The sequence below is a fragment of the Canis aureus genome, chromosome 3 (genome assembly GCF_053574225.1).
Source record: "Canis aureus isolate CA01 chromosome 3, VMU_Caureus_v.1.0, whole genome shotgun sequence".
NCBI lineage: Eukaryota > Metazoa > Chordata > Mammalia > Carnivora > Canidae > Canis > Canis aureus.
In genome coordinates this window covers 78,697,601-78,717,976 of record NC_135613.1, presented here as the reverse complement: position 1 = coordinate 78,717,976, position 20,376 = coordinate 78,697,601, and the positions used below count along the sequence as shown (strand labels likewise).

The 20,376-nt window shown below is 38.6% G+C and overlaps 2 protein-coding genes across 2 annotated transcripts; one reads left to right on the top strand and one right to left on the bottom strand.

The window, feature by feature from the left end:
- Positions 1-1,373: 1,373 nt before the first annotated feature.
- Positions 1,374-2,402, top strand: OR10S1 (olfactory receptor family 10 subfamily S member 1). The gene has a single exon (XM_077883259.1). It carries the CDS (start codon positions 1,374-1,376, stop codon positions 2,400-2,402), a length of 1,029 nt encoding a protein of 342 aa, XP_077739385.1.
- Positions 2,403-17,436: 15,034 nt separating this feature from the next.
- On the bottom strand, positions 17,437-18,369 carry LOC144305716 (olfactory receptor 8B3-like). The gene has a single exon (XM_077884788.1). The coding sequence runs from the start codon at positions 18,367-18,369 to the stop codon at positions 17,437-17,439; it is 933 nt and encodes a 310-aa protein (XP_077740914.1).
- Between the last annotated feature and the right edge of the window lie 2,007 nt (positions 18,370-20,376).

Here is a 20,376-nt window from a genome sequence, read left to right as displayed (position 1 = left end):
TAAATGAATTTCATTCATGTTCAATAATGGAATGCAGTGATGAGATCAGGGAGAGATTATGGCAAATTGCAGAGAAGATGAGGCAAAGCCACCCCTAGATAAGAGAGATTTCTTTAGGGGGTTGCAGGAGATAAAGATTTTGTGATAATAATTGAAACAATGTATAGATAATTCTGAATATCAGACAAGAATGCAATTTATGCCTTAGGCAGTGGAGAACCATAAAGTACAGAGATAAGTTAAACAATGTTGCTATAAGAAGATTGACAAAGAAGCTGAATACAGAACCATTTGATACATTCAGGAAGAGAGAGAGAGAGATGGAACATAAAACCATTGTGAAAAGGTAGGTATAAAATATGCAAGTGAAAAAAAATATGCAAGTGCAGGGTTAGGTCCATGGGAATTGAAGATACAATAGAAATCAGGAGGTGTTTGTTTGGTTTTAGTTTATTTATTTATTTATTTATTTGAGAGAGAGAGAGCACAGAGGGAGGGGCAGACTCCACACTGAGCAGGGAGCCGGAAGTGAGGCTTGATCCCAGGACCCCGGGACCATGACCTAAACTGAATGTGGATACTTAACCAACTGAGCCATCCAGAGGCCCCTAGAAATTAGGAGTTTAAGGAAAATTTTCATATAATGCAACATCTAATTAGATTTAGGAGGTAAAGGATGGAAAGAATCAAAGAAAATTCTTAGATTTCAATTCCACCTCAACAATCAAAGCACAGGAAAACATCTCCCAAAAGGTTGAAACAAAGATTTACAGGAAGAGCAAGAAATGTACTTAACAATTTGTCCTTGTAATTATTCAGTCAATTCTCTAAGGCTTCATTGTCATACACCGGAGAGTTGGTTATGGGTAGTTGCTAATTCCAAAGAATTCCCTCTGGGTGAGGGAAGGATGGAACTGCTGGGTTCCCAGCTGACTAAACAGTACCCAAACTCTGGGCAAGCCTCCCCAGAAGATGGGATACAATTCCCTGGTGGCACATGGCAATAAAAGCCTGCTTATTCATATCTGCAGTATGGCAGAGTAAATTAGGAGATTGAAGGCATCACAATTCTGGAATATTTGCAAAAAAGAGATGGTCCCTGAGAGTAAGACTCCCAATCCATAGTTCTATTGCTGTTATTTAGGGAATGCATTTCTCCAAACAATTATTATAGGCCTTTATGTGCTTCTAGAAAGATTGTGGATCCCTCCTATTGAAAGATTTATTTTTGAAACAGTAGTAAGAAAACACTAGAACAGGTCAAAGAGTGAAATGAATCTGTATATCTTTCTCCCATTTATGGGGCAAGACCAAGCTGGCTGGCATAGCCCAGTGACCAATGACATTTCAGCAAAGAGGAATGACTGTTTATTATGTTTGTTGATGTCAGTTTTGCTGCAAAGGGGATAACTAACCGCTCTGGGTGTGAGCAGACGGCCATGGAGACGGAGGACCCCAACCAGACTGTGGTGAGCCACTTCTTCCTGGAGGGGCTGATGTACACAGCTGAACAACCTAGCCTCTTCTTCCTCCTCTTCCTCCTCACCTACAGCATCACCTTGACTGGGAATCTCCTCATCCTCCTAACTGTGGGCTCTGATCCTCACCTCTGCTCCCCTATGTACCACTTCCTGGGGCACCTCTCCTTCCTGGATGCCTGTTTGTCTACAGTGACGGTGCCCAAGGTCATGGCAGGCCTCCTGACCGTGGATGGGAAGGTGATCTCCTTGGAGGGCTGTGCTCTACAGCTTTACTGCTTCCATCTCCTGGCCAGCACTGAGTGCTTCCTATACACGGTCATGGCCTACGACCGCTACCTAGCTATCTGCCAACCCCTGCGCTACCCAGTGGCCATGAACAGCCGGATGTGTGCGGGGCTGGCTGGCACCACCTGGGCCGTAGGTGCTGTGCACTCCGCTATCCACACCTCCCTCACCTTCCACCTGCCCTACTGCGGTCCTCACCACATTGCCTACTTCTTCTGCGACATCCCCCCGGTGCTGAAGCTGGCCTGCGCCGACACCACCGTTAATGAGCTTGTCATGCTTGCCAACATTGGCGTCGTGGCCGCAGGTTGCTTGATCCTCATCGTCGTATCCTATGTCTTCATCGTGGCGGCGGTGCTGCGGATCCGCACCGCCCGGGGCCGGCGGAGGGCCTTCTCCACCTGCACCTCTCACCTCACCGTGGTGCTGCTGTACTACGTGCCACCTGTCTGCATCTACCTGCAGCCTCGCTCCGGGGGGGCAGGAGCGGGGGTCCCTGCGGTCTTCTACACAATCGTCACTCCCATGCTCAACCCTTTCATCTACACTCTGCGCAACAAGGAGGTCAAGCGGGCTCTGCAAAGACTTTTGAGCCGAGGCCCGCGGGAGTCCCCGGCAGGCAGCCCGCCCCCCTGACCTGCGCTGGGACTCTTGATTTGCCTGCCAAGAAAGCAACCGGTCCCACAGCAAAATGGGGAGAGGGAAATCATTCCAGTGGGAGTCATTGCAACCGAGCTTCAGCTCAGCCAACAACTCTTCCCCTTCCCTTTGGCCAAGTGGCATTTCTCAAGGTCTCAGTCACAAACTCATCTATCAAATGGAAACACTGCTTTGGTGACTTCAAATAGTAGCTTCAAGATCTAAGTTCTATGGCTCAGAGGTATGTGAAGTGCTGTTCATACCCTCGTTTGTTTTAGTAAATGATTTATTTTCATTTTATATGCAATAATCTGGTTAAGTATAAAGCACATGTTGAAGAATACCGATAAAAGAAATGTAATGAGCAAACAATAAATGAAACTTTACTTATGTATCACCTAACTTAAGAGAGCAAATCACATTTTTAAGATGATAAAATACAACTACAAAAAGAAAAGTGACTTGCTCAGGGTCACTTAGAAAATGTCATTATCTTTATTCTTGCACTCAAGATGGAATATAATGAAGTAGTAGAAATAAGGTGGATTTTGAAGCCAGTTAGACCTATGTATATTCTAATCTTGACCCCACCAGTCAGTAGATGGAGACTCTTGTGCATATTTTATAATACTTGGGGTCTCAATGTCTTCTATTAATAATAAGGTTAAAAATAACTACTTTGTAGGATTTTATGAGGGCTAAATGATATAATAATGTTAAATGCCTAGTGCAAAATAAATGTTCCTGTTTCTTACCAAGCAGGCCAAGGATAGAGCTTATTATACAAGCTAAGATTCAAAGTATCTCTGAAGAATCGGCAGGGTTTTGACATCTTCGTTGAACACAGAGGAAGCAACCACAAAATATATCTATATTTCTGGACTCCAAGGTAACAGTAAGTCAAGGCTTTAGTTAGAGCACCTTTCCATATAAGTGGGTGGAGCCATGCCGTGTTCAAAAAAGTGTGTAAATGACCTGGAACTACTCTATGGACTGAAAAGGGCCTTGAATGTCAAACTAAAGAGTTTGGATTATACGCCAGTTCTTTATTTCTCCTGTTCTTCTATAGGAAGAAGAAGCAGTCACGTTCTTAAATGCTAAAATGTGGGATAAGTGAGAAGAGAGAGGAAAAGAGACAAATGGTAGAATGACCCGTTAATAGCTCATTATAACATCCTAGACATGAGAGAAATGGTATTTAACTTGAGTGTTATCATTGGAGAAGAAGAGGCATTTTACAGAATGATGGTAGAGGTATTGTAAAGGGAACAAACTGAAAGGTGTTAGAATTGGAATGATAACCATAATCATTTCGAGCACATGTATGTACAAGGCACTGTGCCTGTTACTTTATATTATTCCTCCTTAGAATTATATTTTAAGACACTGTTATAGATCACATTATACAGATAAGGAAACTGAAACTGAAGGAGGTGACATAACTTTTCCAAGGTCACAGAACCAATAATAGTTGAGAGAGAGAAAGAAATGATGAGAGAAATGAGAGAAAGAAGATGCAGCACTCAGTCAAAATTCAGAGTTAATCTCCTTTGTTACTAATATATCTGTGGGAAGGCCAAAAGGAGCTCAGATAAATTCATTATTCCCACAGAGTAAGTTTTAAGCATAAGTGGAATAGAGGGAGAGCCAAACATAGAATGGGAGGCAGTGCAAAAAAACAAGCCATGGTCCTGTTCTAAAGCATTCCTCTATCCCTTCAAATGGCTGCTTTGTTGAAGTAGGATAAATCACAGAAGAAGACTGTACCTATGCCATTCCAGTCCCTTCTCAACTTTGGCTCTAACCATGTTATTCCTGTCTACCCGATGAGCATCCTTTACTCTCTCAAACTCTACTCTTCCATCTTCATATCTGACCTGGTCAGCATGGATTCTTCATCACATTGATCTATTATAACTTTCACAATGACACTAAAGCTATCCTGTCTTACATAGTTATTGAATGTGTCACATGTATAACTAGACTATAAGAACTTTAAGAACATATAAAGTTCTTATACCTCTTGTATGTCCCAAAAATCAACTATAAAATATTGGTTCAACTCAATATTCAAGATCTGAAAATCCAAGACACTCTCCATTCTTCATAATAAATGTGTCAAGTCAGAACATTGGTTTTTTTTCATCCAGTGGGGAAAGGAGACAATTTGTTCCTCCTGATTGTTTTCTCCTTTTAGGTATTTTGATCTTTAGGTTTCATTTTTAGATTTAGGAGACTTGGTGTATTAATAATATCATTTATAATACTACAGGTTCACTTGAAATTTAAGGGAAACAGACTAGAGAATTACTGAGTATTAATGAAAGTGAAAACAATACTTCACAAAAGGAGGACGACTCCATAAGGTTATCATTCTCCCAGGCTCCCTGCAATGCAAATAGGGCACAGAATGATTTTTTTGTTTTTTAATGAATATGGCAAAGGGACAGGAAACAAAAGCATTATGTAGGCAGGATAACTGGCAGAGAAAGACATGCTACAAGAGTGACTAAGAATTCTTATTATTGGTCATCTATGGCATGGAGCTTCTGAGGAAGAAGTTCACCAGTACTCCTGAAGGTAGAACGTGCAAAGGAAATTGTGAACCATGTGATCAGGTGGCCTAAGGAGTCCCATAGAATGAAGGGCTTGCACAGCAGCAGTGACATTCAGGTAATGAAAATGCAAGTGATATATGATTTCAATAATGTTGTTTCAATAATGTGAAAATCTGGGGCACATGGGTGGCTCAATTGGTTAAGGGTCTGCCTTTGGCTCTTGTGGTCCTGGGATCAAGCTTCACGTTGTCGGGAGTCTGCTTGTCCCTCTCCCTTTGCCGCTCCCCCTGCTTGTGTTCTCTCTCTCTTTCTCTCTTTCTCTCTCTGTCAAATAAATAAATAAAATCTTTTTTAAAAATAATGTGAAAATATGTAAAACATATAATTGTGTCCCCCTCACCGGCAGTAGTAGAATTGAATAAAATAACATTTCTTTCAAAATAGTTTGTTACTTATTTTATTTTATTTATTGCCAAGTTTAAATCCACTTCCCATTTTAATGATTGCTAAAAGTTCTGCTATGTAATAGGGTAAATATCTGGAAATATTAAAACTAGGGGAGCACAGACTTAGAGAAGCTATGACAAGGTAATGTTTGCCCAGAATGTTGTAGAAATGTGTAAGCTTAGGAGTCAGATGTTCAAGAACTGGTTTTACCAGTTCTCTTAATTAACTCTTTAATTAAGGGGAGTTCACTTTGAGATAAGGATTACCCAAAGTTTGAGTAGCATTCCTTAAACTTAGATCATTCTCTCTCATTCTCTCTCTCTCTCTCTCTCAGCTTCTCTCTTTTTCTCCCCCAAACCTTTCAACAAAGGTTTACTAAATTCTAACATATTGAGGCAGACTGTATTTTTCCAAAGATGACCACAACAGCATTATCCATTTCAAATATTCTTCCTGAAAAGAAATGATAACACTTTCCCATCAAGAGGTAGTACGTCCATTCATTCCCCTCCCCTCTGAATTTGGAAGATGCTAGATGACTTCCCAGGCTGGATCACTGTAGGCAATGCAATCGCACCCTGGCTTTCGAAGGCCTTTACTCTTGGAACTACTCATGGTCCTCTGAGGAAGGGCAGACAGCCATGGACCATGTGGGGAGAGGCCCACATGAAGAGGTGTTAAGCCCTGGGCCCTGGGCAGCTAAGTTCTCAGAGACAACCATGAGTATGGGCTTACCAGCCATATGACTGAGCCATCTAACTTCAGGCTGCCCCGGAGAATACCAGTGAAGAAGAGATGAGCCTTTCTCACCATATCTGGCACAAATTCCAGACTTGCGACCAAATCAATGATTGCTGTTTTAAGATACTAAATTTTGTAATGTTTTGTTGCATAGAAAAGAATTAACAGAACACAATCTATATACATGGTTGCTGCCACTAACATGGGTATAGTATCATCCCTAAGTATCCCTCAGGAAACATTACTTCCAAATAATTTACCTATTGTTCTTTATATTCTGTTCCCTCATACATCTAGTAATAATAGAGCAAATAATAGAACAAACGAATTCCAAAGTTAGCAGAAGTAGGGATATAATAAAAATTGGAGTAGAAATAAAAGAAATAGAAAACAGGGAAACAATAGGAAAAAATCTACAAAACTAACAGTTTTTTTTTTTTTTAGATAAACAAAATTGACACACCTCTAGCTAGACTAAGGGAAAAAAGAGAGAGAATACTCAAAGAAATAGAATCAAAAATAGAATAATAGACTTTAAAACTGATGGCCAGAAATAAGAAAGATCATGAGGAACTATTATGAACAAAATAGATTCGCAAATTTTGCAATGTAGAATAAATGGATAAATTCCAAGAAACATAAAACTTACCAAGAATTAATCATGAAGAAGTAGAAAATCTGAATACATCTATTAATAAATATGCAGATTAAATAAGTACTCAAAATCCTCCCAACAAAGAAAAGCCGGACCAGAAGTCTTTACAGATTAATTCTACCAAACATTTTAAGAAAAATTAATACCAATATTTCTTAAACTCTTGGGTAAATCAATAGCAGATGGTAGGAATCAGGTTATCTTGCTATGAAAATTGGCAGCTTACAAACAAGCAAGGAGAGAAAGCAAGTGGTAATGGATTAGAATTGGAGTCATCAGTATGGATTCATGTTTGACTTAATATAGCTACAGATTATTACATATGGAGATATTTATAAATATGTGTATATACATTATGTCCTTGTTCTGTCAGCTTAAAGGGCCCAGAAACAATGATACCCTAGAAGCACCAAATATACTACATGCCCAGATGTTGGTTTCTCATGATGTTATCAATTGAAAGAAGCTAGGAAAAGAACTTGGGCAGGAAAGCTAAGCCTGAAGCATCTGGTGGTGCCAGAGGCAAAGAAGTGCTGAATTACACACACACACACACACACACACACACACACAGGGTTATATCAAAAAGACACAAGAGCTGGGGCACCTGGGTGGCTCAGTGGGTTAAGTGTCTGACTCTTGATTTTGGCTCAGGTCATGATCTCAGGGTCATGGAATAGAGCCCTGTGTGGGGCTCCACACCCAGCTGGGAGTCTGCTTGAGATTCTCTCCCTCTGCTCCCTCCCTCTCTTTTCTCAAATAAATAAATATTTAAAAAAGAAAGAAAAGAAAGAAAGAAAAAGAATAAAGAGAAAGAAAAGAAAAAGAAAGAAAGAAAAGAAAGAAAGAAAGAAAGAAGAAAGAAAGAAAGAAAGAAAGAAGAAAGAAAGAAAGAAAGAAAGAAAGAAAGAAAGAAAGAAAGAAAGAAAGAAGAAAGAAAGAAAGAAAGAAAGAAAGAAACAGAAGAGCCAATTTGAAGGGTTCTCAATGCTGAAACTTGAATAATTTGAGTAACAAAAGAAATAAAGCAGTAATGGATTATAATTTTAAATACAGGGATCCCTGGGTGGCTCAGCGGTTTCGCGCCTGCCTTTGGCCCAGGGCGTGATCCTGAAGTCTCAGGATCGAGTCCCGCGTCGGGCTCCTTGCATGGAGCCTGCTTCTTCCTCTGCCTGTGTCTCTGCCTCTCTCTCTCTCTCTCTCTCTCTCTCTCTATGTCTATCATAAATAAACAAAAATGAGTCATTAAAAAAATAAAATAAAATACAAAATAAAAAATATATAAAAATAATAAAAATAATAAAATACAAAATAAATGTCCATCGTCCATCATGATATAAATGAATGATGGAATGAATGAATAAAAAAATAAATAAGGAGAATGGACAAATCCTTGTTGCAGAAGTCCAAAGAAAACAGAAAAAAAAAAAAAACTGCCTCTCTCCTGTGTGTGTGTGTGTGTGTGTGTGTCTCATGAATAAATAAATAAAATCTTTAAAAAAAAGAGATGTCTGGGTAGCTCAGTGGTTGAGCATCTGCCTTCGGCTCAGGGCATGATCCAAGAGTACCAGGATCAAGTCCCACATTGGGCTCTCTGCATGGAGTCTGCTTCTCCCTCTGCCTATGTCTCTATCTCTGTCTCTGTGTCTCTCAGGAATAAATAAATAAAATCTTAAAAAGAAAAAAAAAGGGATGCCTGGGTGGCTCAGCAGTTGAGCATCTGCCTTTGGCTCAGGGCGTGATCCCAGGGATCATGAGTATCACATCAGGCTCCTTGCAGGAAGCCTGCTTCTCCGAGTCTCACCTCAGGCTCCTTTCAGGAAGCCTGCTTCTCCCTCTGCCTGTGTCTCTGCCTCTCTCTCTGTGTCTCTCATGAATAAATAAATAAAATCTTAAAAAAAAAAAACAGAAAAAAGAAATAACAAAGATAAGAGCAAAAATATATAAACCATAGACAATATTTGTAATCCACACACCCAACAAAGGACTTCCTGGACTGCATCTAGAATGTATTTTTAAAAAGAGAAAGAGGGACATCTGAGTGGCTTAGTGGTTGAGCATCTGCCTTCATTCAGTTTAGGGCACTATCCCGACCTGGGGACTGAGTCCCACATCAGACTCCCTGCGAGGAGCCTGCTTCTCCCTCTGTCTGGCTCTCTGCCTCTCTATGAGTCTCAAATAAATAAATAAATAAATAAAACCCAACAGGAAGGAAAGAAGGAAGGAAGGAAGGAAGGAAGGAAGGAAGGAAGGAAGGAAGGAAGGAAGGAAGAAAAAGAAAGAGAAAGAAGGAAAGAAAAGAAAGAAGAAAGAAAGAAAGAGAAAGAAAGAAAGAAAGAAAGAAAGAAAGAAAGAAGAAAGAGAAAGAAAGAAAGAAAGAAAGAAAGAAAGAAAGAAGAAAGAAAGAAAGAAAGAAAAGAAAGAAAGAAAGAAAGAGAAAGAAAGAAAGAATTCTCAAAACTGTGGTAAAAACAACAACAACAAAACAGTCCTTTTAGAAAGTGGGCAAAAGATATGAAGAGGCGGGTCACTGGAGGTATTATGGTCACATGAAAATATGCTCAATATCATCAGGAATGAAAGTAATAAAAATTAAAACCACAATGAGATATCATTTCACATCCATCAGAATGACCAAAATAATATATAGTGACGAAATGATGGCACAGGTGTGGAAAAACTGGATCATTCATATATTGCTGGAGGGAATGTAAAAATGGTAATTCATTTTCTTTTCTTTTTTTTTAATTGAGATATAGCTAACATATAACATTGTGGAAGTTTTTAAGTGTATAATGTGTTAATCTGGTACATTTATAATTGTGATATGATTACCACCATAGCATTAGCAAACACCTCTGTCATATCACATAATTCTTTTGGTGTGTGTGATGAGATTAATTAAAATCTAATGTCTTGGGCAGCCCGGGTGGCTCAGAGGTGTAGCGCCACCTTCAGCCCAGGGCCTGATCCTGGAGACCCGGGATCGAGTCCCACATCAGGCTCCCTGCATGGAGTCTGTTTCTCCCTCTGCCTGTGTCTTTCCCTCTCTCTCTCTCTCCTCTCTGTGTTTCCCATGAATAAATAAATAAAATCTTTAAAAAAAAAAATCTAACCTCTTAGCAACTTTGGAGTTTATAATAGAATTGCTGACTATAATCACTATGCGGTGCATTAGCTCTCCAAGATTTATTTATTAGTTGGAAGTTTGTACCCTTAAACAATGTCTGCCCAATTCCTCCATCCCTTAGGCCCTGGTAACCACCATTTTACTCTGTTTTTATTAGCTTGGCTTTTTTAGATTCTACATAAAAGTCATGTCACGTGGTGTTTGTCTTTCTCTGATTTGTCTCACTTAGCATGATGCCCTCAAAGTCCATCTATGTCAAAATTGCAAAATTTTTTTTCTTTCTCAAAGTGCTTAAACGTGCAACTAACACTCAACCCAGCAATTGCACTCCTGAGCATTTATCCTAGAAATGTCCATACAACAACTGGTGCACAAATGTTATAGCATCTTTTTCCATAACAGCCAAAAACTGGAAACAGCTGGGATTTCCTTTCTAGTGTGAATGGTCAAATTATTGTGTTTACATATTATGGAATACTATCCCGTAATAAAGAGGCAAACTATTAATACTTGCAACAATTTGGATGATATTCAGAAAACTACAAGGAGTGAAAAAAATAATGTTCAAAGGTTACCTACTATATGATTCCACTTATGTGACATTCTGGAAATGACAAAATTGTATAAATAACAACAAATTCATGATTGATAGGTGTCGAGAAAGAGGGGAGATTGAGAGAGAAGTGAGTATAACTATAGAAAGGTAATGTTAAGATCCTAGTTGTGATATGTAATGCTGTTTTGCAGGATGTTACCATGGGGAAGAAACTGGGGAGATGATACATCAGACCTCTCTTTATTACTTCTTACAGTTGCATATGAATTTATAATCATATCAAAATAAAAACTTTAATCAAAAAAGACTGAGGGGGGAAAAAAGGACTGTAATTTCAGTTATGTATCAATATCGTATTTAATATAGTTGATTAGGGCACCTGGGTGGCACAGTTGGTTGAGTGTGAGACTCTTGGTTTCAGTCATACTTTCAGGGTCGTGAGATGGAGGCCCGGTTAGCTCTGCACTCAGCACAGAGTCTGCTTAAGACTCTCTCTCCCTCTGCCCCTCCTTCCCCATGCCTTCTCTCTCTCTAAAATACATAAATAAACTTTTAAAAAATTAAAAAATAAAAGAGTTGATTAAATATGTTAACCTAGGGCAGCCCGGGTGGCTCAGTGGTATAGCACTGCCTTCAGCCTGGGGTGTGATCCTGGAGACCCGGGATCAAGTCCCACATCAGGCTCCCTGTATGGAACCTGCTTCTTCCTCTGCCTGTATCTCTGTCTCTGTCTCTGTCTCTCTCTCTCTCTCTCTCTCTCGAATAAATAAATAAATAAAATCTTAAAAAATATATATCTTAACCTAATAAATGTCAGCTAGTGTCACTAATGTTTTGAACTTGATATATCTGAATCGCTTCTTTAAAAACAAATTATATTTTATTTTAAAAAGATGAGAAATTTTACTAAAATTAACAATAAATGAAATAAAAAACTCACAGAATGGACTTCAGAGTAGATTAAAGCAACAGAGGAAAGAAACAGTGGACTCAAATGTGAATCAAGAGAGATTATATGATGTGAATAACAGAAAAAAAATAGACTAGACAAAAGTAAGCAGAGCCTCAGGGACCTATGGAACAATAACAAATATTGTTGTCTTTGGAGTCACGGAACGAAAAGAAGTGGAGAGTAACACAGAAAACGATATTCAAAGACATAGTGGCTTACCCAAAAGGGTACAAGAATATTAATTTGAAAGGGCACATGCACCTCAATGTTTACATATACAATGGAATATTACTCAGCAATCAAAAAGAGTATCTTGCCATTTGCAATGACATGGTTGGAGCTAGAATGTATTATGCTAAGTGAAATAAGTCAGAGAAAGACAAATAGCATGTGATTTCACTCATATGGGCAATTTAAGAATCAAAACAAATGAACATAGGGTGAAAAGAGAGAGGCAAACCGTAAAACATACTCTTAACTAGAGAGAACAAACTAGGGGTTGCTGGAGAAGAAGTGGGGGGCGATGGATTAATGGGTGATGGAGATTACGGAGGGCACTTGTTGTGATGGGCACTAGGTGTTATATGTAAGTGGTGAATCACTAAATTCTACTCCTGAAACCAATTTTACACTATATGTTAACTAACTAGAATTTAAATAAAAACTTGAAACAAATAAACAAAAATTAACAGACATAGTGGCTAAAATTTTCTCAAAATCAACAGAAGTTCAAGAGCTGTGCAAACCTTAGACAGAATAAATCCAAAGAAATCCATGTCATGGCTCATCATAGTCAAATTTTTAAAAACTGAAAACAAAACAAAATCTTCCATGAAGGTAGAGAGAAGTGACAAATAACCTACAGAGATATAATGATTAAGATGACAGCCAACCGAAATAATGAAGAAGAATGGGGTTTCAGCATAAAGGAACTACCAATTTTGAATTCTTTTTTTTTCAAGTTTCTATTTAAATTCCAGTTAGCATACAGTGTAATATTATTTTCGGGTGCAGAATTTAGTGATTCAACACTTACATACAACACTAAGTGCTCATCACAAGTGCCCTTCTTACTCCCCATCACCCATTTCACCTATTCCACCATTCACCTCCCCTCCAGAAACTCTTAGTTTATTCTCGATAGTTTAGAGTCTGTTTTCTGATTTGCCTCTCTTTTTTTTCCCCACTATGTTCATTGTTTTGTATCTACAATGAGTTCCACATATGAGTGAGATCATATGGCTTTTGTCTTTCTCTGATTTATTTTGTTTCACATAGTATACTCTAGCTTACCCACATCACTGCAAATGGCAAGAATTTATTCTTTTTATGGCTGAGTAATATTTCACTATATTTCACTATATGTAGTGAATATATAGAGAGTAATATTTCACTATATATATATTAATTACATATTCTTTATTCATTCATCAGTTGATGGGCATTTAAGCTCTTTCCATAATTTGGCTATTGTTGATAATGCTGCTATAAACATCAGGGTGTGTGTATATCCCATTAAATCAGTGTTTTTGTATCTTTTAGGTAAATACCTATTAGTGCAATTGCTGTATTGTAGGGTAGTCTATTTTTATCTTTTTGAGGAACTTCCATACTCTTTTCCAGACTGTCTGTACCAGTTTGCATTTCCAACCAACAGTGCAAGAGGGTTCCCCTTCCTCCACATCCTTGTCAACATCCATTGTTTCCTGTGTTGTTAATTTTAGCTATTCTGACTGGCGTGAGGTAATATTTCACTCTAGTTTTGACTTATATTTCCCAGATGATGAATGATGTTGAGCGTCTTTAATGTGTCTGTTAGTCATCTGTATGTATGTCCTCTTTAGAGAAATGTTTATTCATGTCTTCTGCCCATTTTTAAACTGGATTGTATTTTGGTGTTGAGTTTTTGTTTTTGTTTTGAGAGAGAGAGATAGCGTGTACGTTTGAGCAGAGGTAGGTGCAGAGGGAGAAAGAAAATCCCAAGCAGGCTCCACACCCAGCTCAGACCCCAAGGCCAGGCTAGATCTCAGGACCCTGAGATTCTGACCTGAGCCAAAATCAAGTGTTGGAAATGGTTAACTGATTGAGCCGCCCAGGCACCCCAAGTGTTGAGCTTTATAAGTTTTATAAGTTGAATTTTATAAAAGAATATTCAATGAAAAAAAGACAGTCTCTTCAACAAACGATGTTGGGAAAACTGCACAGCAATATGCAAAAGAATGAAATTGGACCACTTTCTTATACCACACACAAAAACAAATTCAAAATGGATGAAAGACCTAAATGTGAGGCAGGAAATTATCAAAATCCTAGAGGATAACACAGGCAGCAACTTCTTGATCTCAGCCAGAGCAACTTCTTACTAGATATATATCCTGAGGCAGGGAAAACAAGCAAAAATGAGCTATTGGGACTTCATCAAGATAAAAAGCTTCTGCACAGTGAAGGAAACAACCAACATAGCCTAAAGACAACTTTTGGAATGGGAGAAGATATTTGCAAATGACCTATCTAATAAAAGGTTAGTATCCAAAATCTATAAAGAATTTCTCAAACTCAACATCAATATTGAATTCTATATCCACTAACAATATCCTTCAGGAATAAAGGGGAAATAAATACCTATGCAGATGAAGGAAATGTAACATAATTTGTCAAGATACTGACCCTTTCAGAATGGTTAAAAAGTATATGAAACAGAAAGGAATGATCTCAGGATGAAGCCTGAAACTCCAGGAAGGAAGAACTATTGACTATGGAAAAATAGAGATAAATAAGACTATCTTCATGATTTTTTAGAACAATTTTTTGACATTTGAAGCTAAAGTAATTACACCATCTGACGTGACACTCTATGTAGAAAAAAATACTAAAGACAATTTTTTTTAAAGATTTATTTATTTATTTATTCAGAGGGAGAGAAAGAGGCAGAGACACAGGCAGAGGGACTCAATCCGGGCTCCCAGGATCACACCCCAGGCTGCAGGCAGCGCTAAACCGCTGCACCACCAGGGCTGCCCTAAAGACAGTTTTTTTTTTTTTTTAATGGAAAAGAGTAAAGGGAAGTAAATAGAAGCAAGTTTTCTACACTTTATTCCAGGTCATAAAATGTCAATACCACTAGACCATATAAGTTACATATGTATACTGTGCTATCTAGAGTATATAGACAGAGATATTTCCTCCAATCACTAAGTATAAATCAAAGTTGAATTCTGAGAGAGGTCAAATAATTGATAGGAAGGCAAGAAAAGCAGAGAAACAAGAAACAGTGGAAACAAAGAGAAAATAACGCAATATTAGAGTCAGCCCTCAGACATCAAGAGATCAGTAATAGTCTAAACAAATTAAATGGAGAGGCCAATTAAAAAGCAGAGATTTTCAAGGTTCATTTAAAAACTCAACTACATGCTACCTAAAAGAAACTTGCTTCAAATATAACAATGAAAGTAGGTTGAAAGTAAAAGAATGAAAAATAATAAACCATAAGAACTAATAAGAGTTGTTTATATTTTCTTAACACAAGTCCATTATCAAATATATACATCCTTGGTTTATGATTTGACTTTTCATTTTCTTAACTGTGTCTTACAGTTTAATATTGAATAGAGAAATAACCTAATCAGAAAAATGTCACAGACATGAAAAGAATAGCATAGGGGATATAGTCAATAATATTGTTAACAACATTGTATGGTTCCAGATGGTACCTATATTTACCATGATGATCATTACATCATACATAGAATTATCAATTCATTACATTGTACACCTAAAATTAATATAAAACTCTATATCACCTACATTTCAATTAGAAAAAAGAAAATAGACACAATATTTAAACTGATATTTCAAAGAAGGTATACAATTGGCTAATAAGCATATGAAAAAATGCTCAGTGTTATTCATTAAGGATGTGCAAATTAAAACCAAAATGAGGGCAGCCCGGGTGGCTGAGCAGTTTAGCGCCGCCTTCAGCCCTGGGTGTGATCCCGAAGACTCAGGATCCAGTACTGCGACAGGTTGCCAGCATGGAGCCTTCTTCTCCCTCTGCCTGTGGCTCTGCCTCTCTCTCTCTCCCTCTCTCTCTCTCTCTCTCTCTGTCTCTCATGAATAAATAAATAATATTTTTTAAAAAATGAAATACTACTGCACCACCTGGATGGCTATGATTAAGAAGACAGACATTACCAAGTGTTGGCAAAAAATATGGAAAAAATTGTCAAATATTGCTAGTGGGAATATAATAATAGTAGAGTCTCTTTTGAAAACAATTGAGCAGTTTCATAAAAAGTTAAACATAGACTTTCCATTCGCCCAGTAATTCCCTTCCCAAACTTTTATTTAATGCACTCAGAAGCACAAAGGCATTCATCAGTACCTAGCAGCGCCAGAGCCACACATTTCCCCTTCTCCACTACTACCTCTGGATCCAAATATCTTTGTTGACTTGAGTCTGAACTATTTTTCAACTAAGGATGCTGGGATAATTAGATATCCATATGCAAAAACATTTACTCCGATCAACAGCCCACACCATATAGAAAAAGTAATTCAAAACAGATCATGGACTTAAATGCCATACTACTTAGAGAAGTAAACATAACAGAGAAATCCTTGGAACTCTAGGATAAGCAAAAGACCTGTTAAATATGACCCCAAACGTTCAAGCCATAATAAAAATTGAGACATTAGAATTCATCAAAATTAAGATTTTCTGCTTTTTGAAAGATAATATTAAGAGAATGAAAAGAGGAACACCTGGGTGACTCAGTGGTTGAGCACCTGCTTTCAGCTCAGGTCAAGATCCCGGGGTCCTGGAATCTAGTCTCACATCAGGTTCCCCACAGGGAGCCTGCTTCTCCCTCTGCCAATGTCTCTGCCCCTCTCTCATGTCTCTCATGAATAAATAAACAAAATCTTTTTAAAAAAAAAGAGAATGAAAAGACAAGATAAGTTAGGAGAAAATATTTAAACCACATGTCTGATATACTTTGCATTCAGAATATATCAAGAAATCTCAAAACTCAAGACTGAGAAAACAACTCTATCTGCCCTGTGAGAGCACAGACATTGCATGTCTTACTTACCACTATATCCACGATGTTTAACAACAGAGCTTGTCTAGGATAGGTGCTCAGAATCTATTTGTTGATGAAATTACTGTATTGTTTGTGCCATTAAACTTCTGAGACAAAAGGGACAGTGGAAATAATAAAGGGAAAATGCTGATTGCTAAAAGGATTTAAGATTTTTAGGACTATTTGCGAAAAGGACAAAAATTCTTCTACTAATACAGCCTCTCCCATTATCTATATTTCCTGCCCTGAAATCCCAAGAGGCAAAACCCAGTGTTCCTTTTATTCCTGATAGCTCTAAAAAGTTACCTTAATTTCTTGTCCTTAGGATCTAGGATCAGAAGGAAATCTCCCTTTACCACACTCCCTTGAGACCAGAGACCAGAGGGAAAAGGGAATCTTTCTATTTTTATCTTCTTTGGGGAAACAAAAGAATCTCCCTAAACAAAATGTCCTACAGCAGTCTAATAGACAACTCTCACTCCCCCACAGCCTTTTTTTTCACCCCCAATGAAGGTTTATTAAATGAATGAATAAAAACCAAATCTCAAGTCCACCAAAGTCTATATATCCATGACAAAGCTTCACAGGAATTCCAAGCATGCCTCAGCCAAAAATCTCAGAATTTACCATTTCTGGATTTACCAACGTACAACCCTTTATACTTAAAAGTTAATGACTTCTGAAAATAAGCAGAAGAATGACAAGTGAACTCCTTTTTACCTTCTATGAAAAGATAAAGGACTGATCCCTCTTCTTTATATTGTTTGTGTGCAGTGATTTATAAATAATTAATTTACCCTATTATTTGAATCATTTGCATTTCTACTTTGACTTCTTACTGTTCCCTCCATAGCTTCATACACTGTATGCCCTTGCTAGGATTTGGAATCTGGAACTAAGACAGTTTCCATTTATGAGAACACCCTTTTCTTCAAAGTCTTACTCAGTGCAATTTTAACATCTTTGTTCCTTAGACTGTAAATAAAAGGATTCATCATTGGCCCCACGATGGTATAAAAAACTGTGGATACTTTATCTCGATCCAGAGACCCAGCAGGAGAGGGCTTAAGGTACATGAATGCCGATGCTCCAAAGAAGAGAGAAACAGTAACTATGTGAGAGCTACAGGTACTGAAGGCTTTGGACCTGCCCTCTGTAGAACGGATATGGAATATGTTGGAGAGGATCAAGGTGTAAGAAATGGAGATAGTGAGACTGGGCACTATTACATTGATGCCCACCACAATGAAAACCATAACCTCATTGATATACGTGCTTGTGCAAGAGAGCTGGAGAAGAGGAGGTATGTCACACATGTAATGATTGACGATGTTGCCATCACAGAAGCTGAGTCTCAGCATACAACCGGTGTGGGCAATGGCACCCACAAACCCCATCACATATGTTCCCACCATCAGCATGAGGCAGACCTGATGGGACATGGTGACCTTGTAGAGCAGGGGCTTACAGATGGCCACATACCGGTCATAGGCCATTGATGTCAAAACATAGCACTCATCGATAACAAAGAAAGAGAAGAAACAGAGCTGTGTCATGCACTCTGCATAAGAGATGATGTTCTCCTTTACAAAACTCATCAGCATTCTAGGGATTATGACAGAGGAGTAGCAGAAATCAATGAAGGAAAGGTTGAAGAGAAAGTAGTACATGGGAGTGTGCAGGTGAGGATTCAGACCAATCAGAAAAATCAAGCCCATGTTCCCCACCATGGTGACTACATAGAATCCTAAGAAAATGAAGAAGAGAGGCAGCTGGAGTTCTGGCTGTTGTGTTAAACCCAGCAGGATAAACTCGGTCACTGAAGAGTCATTTCCTATGGCCATTCTTCCCGAGGGCGTATCTGTGAGAACAGGACAAACGGTGACCTTAAAATGAGTACCCGGCTGTCTCTCCCTAATTCCTCCATAATGAGACTGAGACCCAGAATGAAAGAATGAACTCAAACCCACCCTGCTGTGTGCCTTGGTCGTCTCCACTGTATAAAGGCTGAGCGACTGTTTAAAGATGTATATCAAAAACACTAACAGGCTAGTGCTGTAGGGGTAAGACTGAGTTATCCTGTGGCCAATCAAGACGACATTATTTCTGCTCCACTTCTGCTTTGACGGTCTACCAGCCCCATTTGATGACTAATGGCTGTCTCAGCAGAGAGGAGATAATAATGCCACTCCAGATCTTCAGCTTCCTCAGGGTTGGGAGGAAGAAGAACAGGACAGATAAAATTCAATACTCACCCTTCTGCCCTGGGACTTCAATACTGGGCCTTGCTCATTTTTCTCCCTTCTCAAAGAGGCACAAGTGGCTGTGATGAATTTTAGAGGGGAGCAGCCAAGAACAGATATTCTTCATTACAGTTTTTGTTTTGAGTGAGTTTTGGACCAAGGGAACCAGAGCACAGACCTCTGAGGAGCCACGACTTGCAGAACATGATTTCTGATAGTGGCTTTGCCAAAAGTGTTTTTCTCCAGACTAGGGGGTAGGTAGTAAATATCATCTTCTGGTGCCAAAAGAGCCCCCATGCTAATATGATCCCAGGGGTTTTCATGAGTTAGGAAATACTAGGGACCTGATTAAAAACTGGAAGACCTGTTCTCCCAGTGTTTTCCCCAGAGATCAGGCTTTATAGCAAAAATAAATTACCTACTCTGCATTTATAGCCTAGTTCATTATAGTAACAGTGACATATTGGAAAATACCATTATAACACCTTTTGGTGTGTTGTCAAATAAGGCAACATCCCCAAACAGAAAAGCAGATGATCTTTCCTGCATCCATAGCACCCACTGCCATACGAAATACTATACATTGTTTGTTCACTGTGTCTTCCTACAACACATACACACACATTAATACACTCACGTACATTTGAATTTAAGTTCTAAAGGGACACGGATTATGTCTGTTTTCTTCAGCACTATTTCTGTAGCAGCTTCGTAATTTGACACATATACAGTCAGTACTGACTAGATTTTTTTTAATTAGATAAATGAATGAGAATCCTTTTTCCATCTTTCCTGGGAACTATACTAGTTACTAAATGCAACAGAGGTCTTGTTCTATAGGCAAAGCCTTGCGTAATGTCAATGTTTTTCTTCACACCCTGAGTGTGGAACAAAAAAAAATACCAGTGAAGTATGTGAAGGCCACTGCTGAACTCCTGGTGGTCATGGAGGAGCACTTCAGATCAAAGTTACTGAACTCAGAGAAAGAATATCATTTTCCTCCTCTTAGTGTCACATTGAGGACTTCCACAGGCACTCAGAGGGCCCAAAGTCTCTCTCCAGGGACTGCAGACTCAGATCAAAAGACAGATTTGGATCTAGTTTAGGAAGCACTAAAATGCCCAACTCCAGGTCAGCTCACCATGGGAGGCCAATGGGAACCGTTCAGGGTTTTTATTGCTTTTTTGGCACAGGATTGAAATAATCAAAATGCGGACTCAGGAATATTAACATGGTGCACACCAGCAAGATGGACTGGTATAAGATGGAGTGAAGGCAGGGTCAAGCTTTGGGAGGCAATCACAACATCCACTGACTGTGGATAATTTTTAAATGCCCTGAAATAATAGTGCTGCTGTGAGTAATTCCAAGAAACAAATATATTCAAGAGACACTGCAAAGGAAGAGTCAGCAGTTCTTCTAACAAAGAAGATAGAAAGAAATAGACAAAAAAAAAAAAAAAAAAAATCCAAAGGACACCAGCCTAGGTGTTTTGCTAACTTATGCTGTTACTACAAACAGAAGGAACTCAAAAAGATTGGAAATATTTATGAGAAGTATACATTCAGTGTTGAACATGGTGAGATTGTTGCAGGACATCCAAGCAGA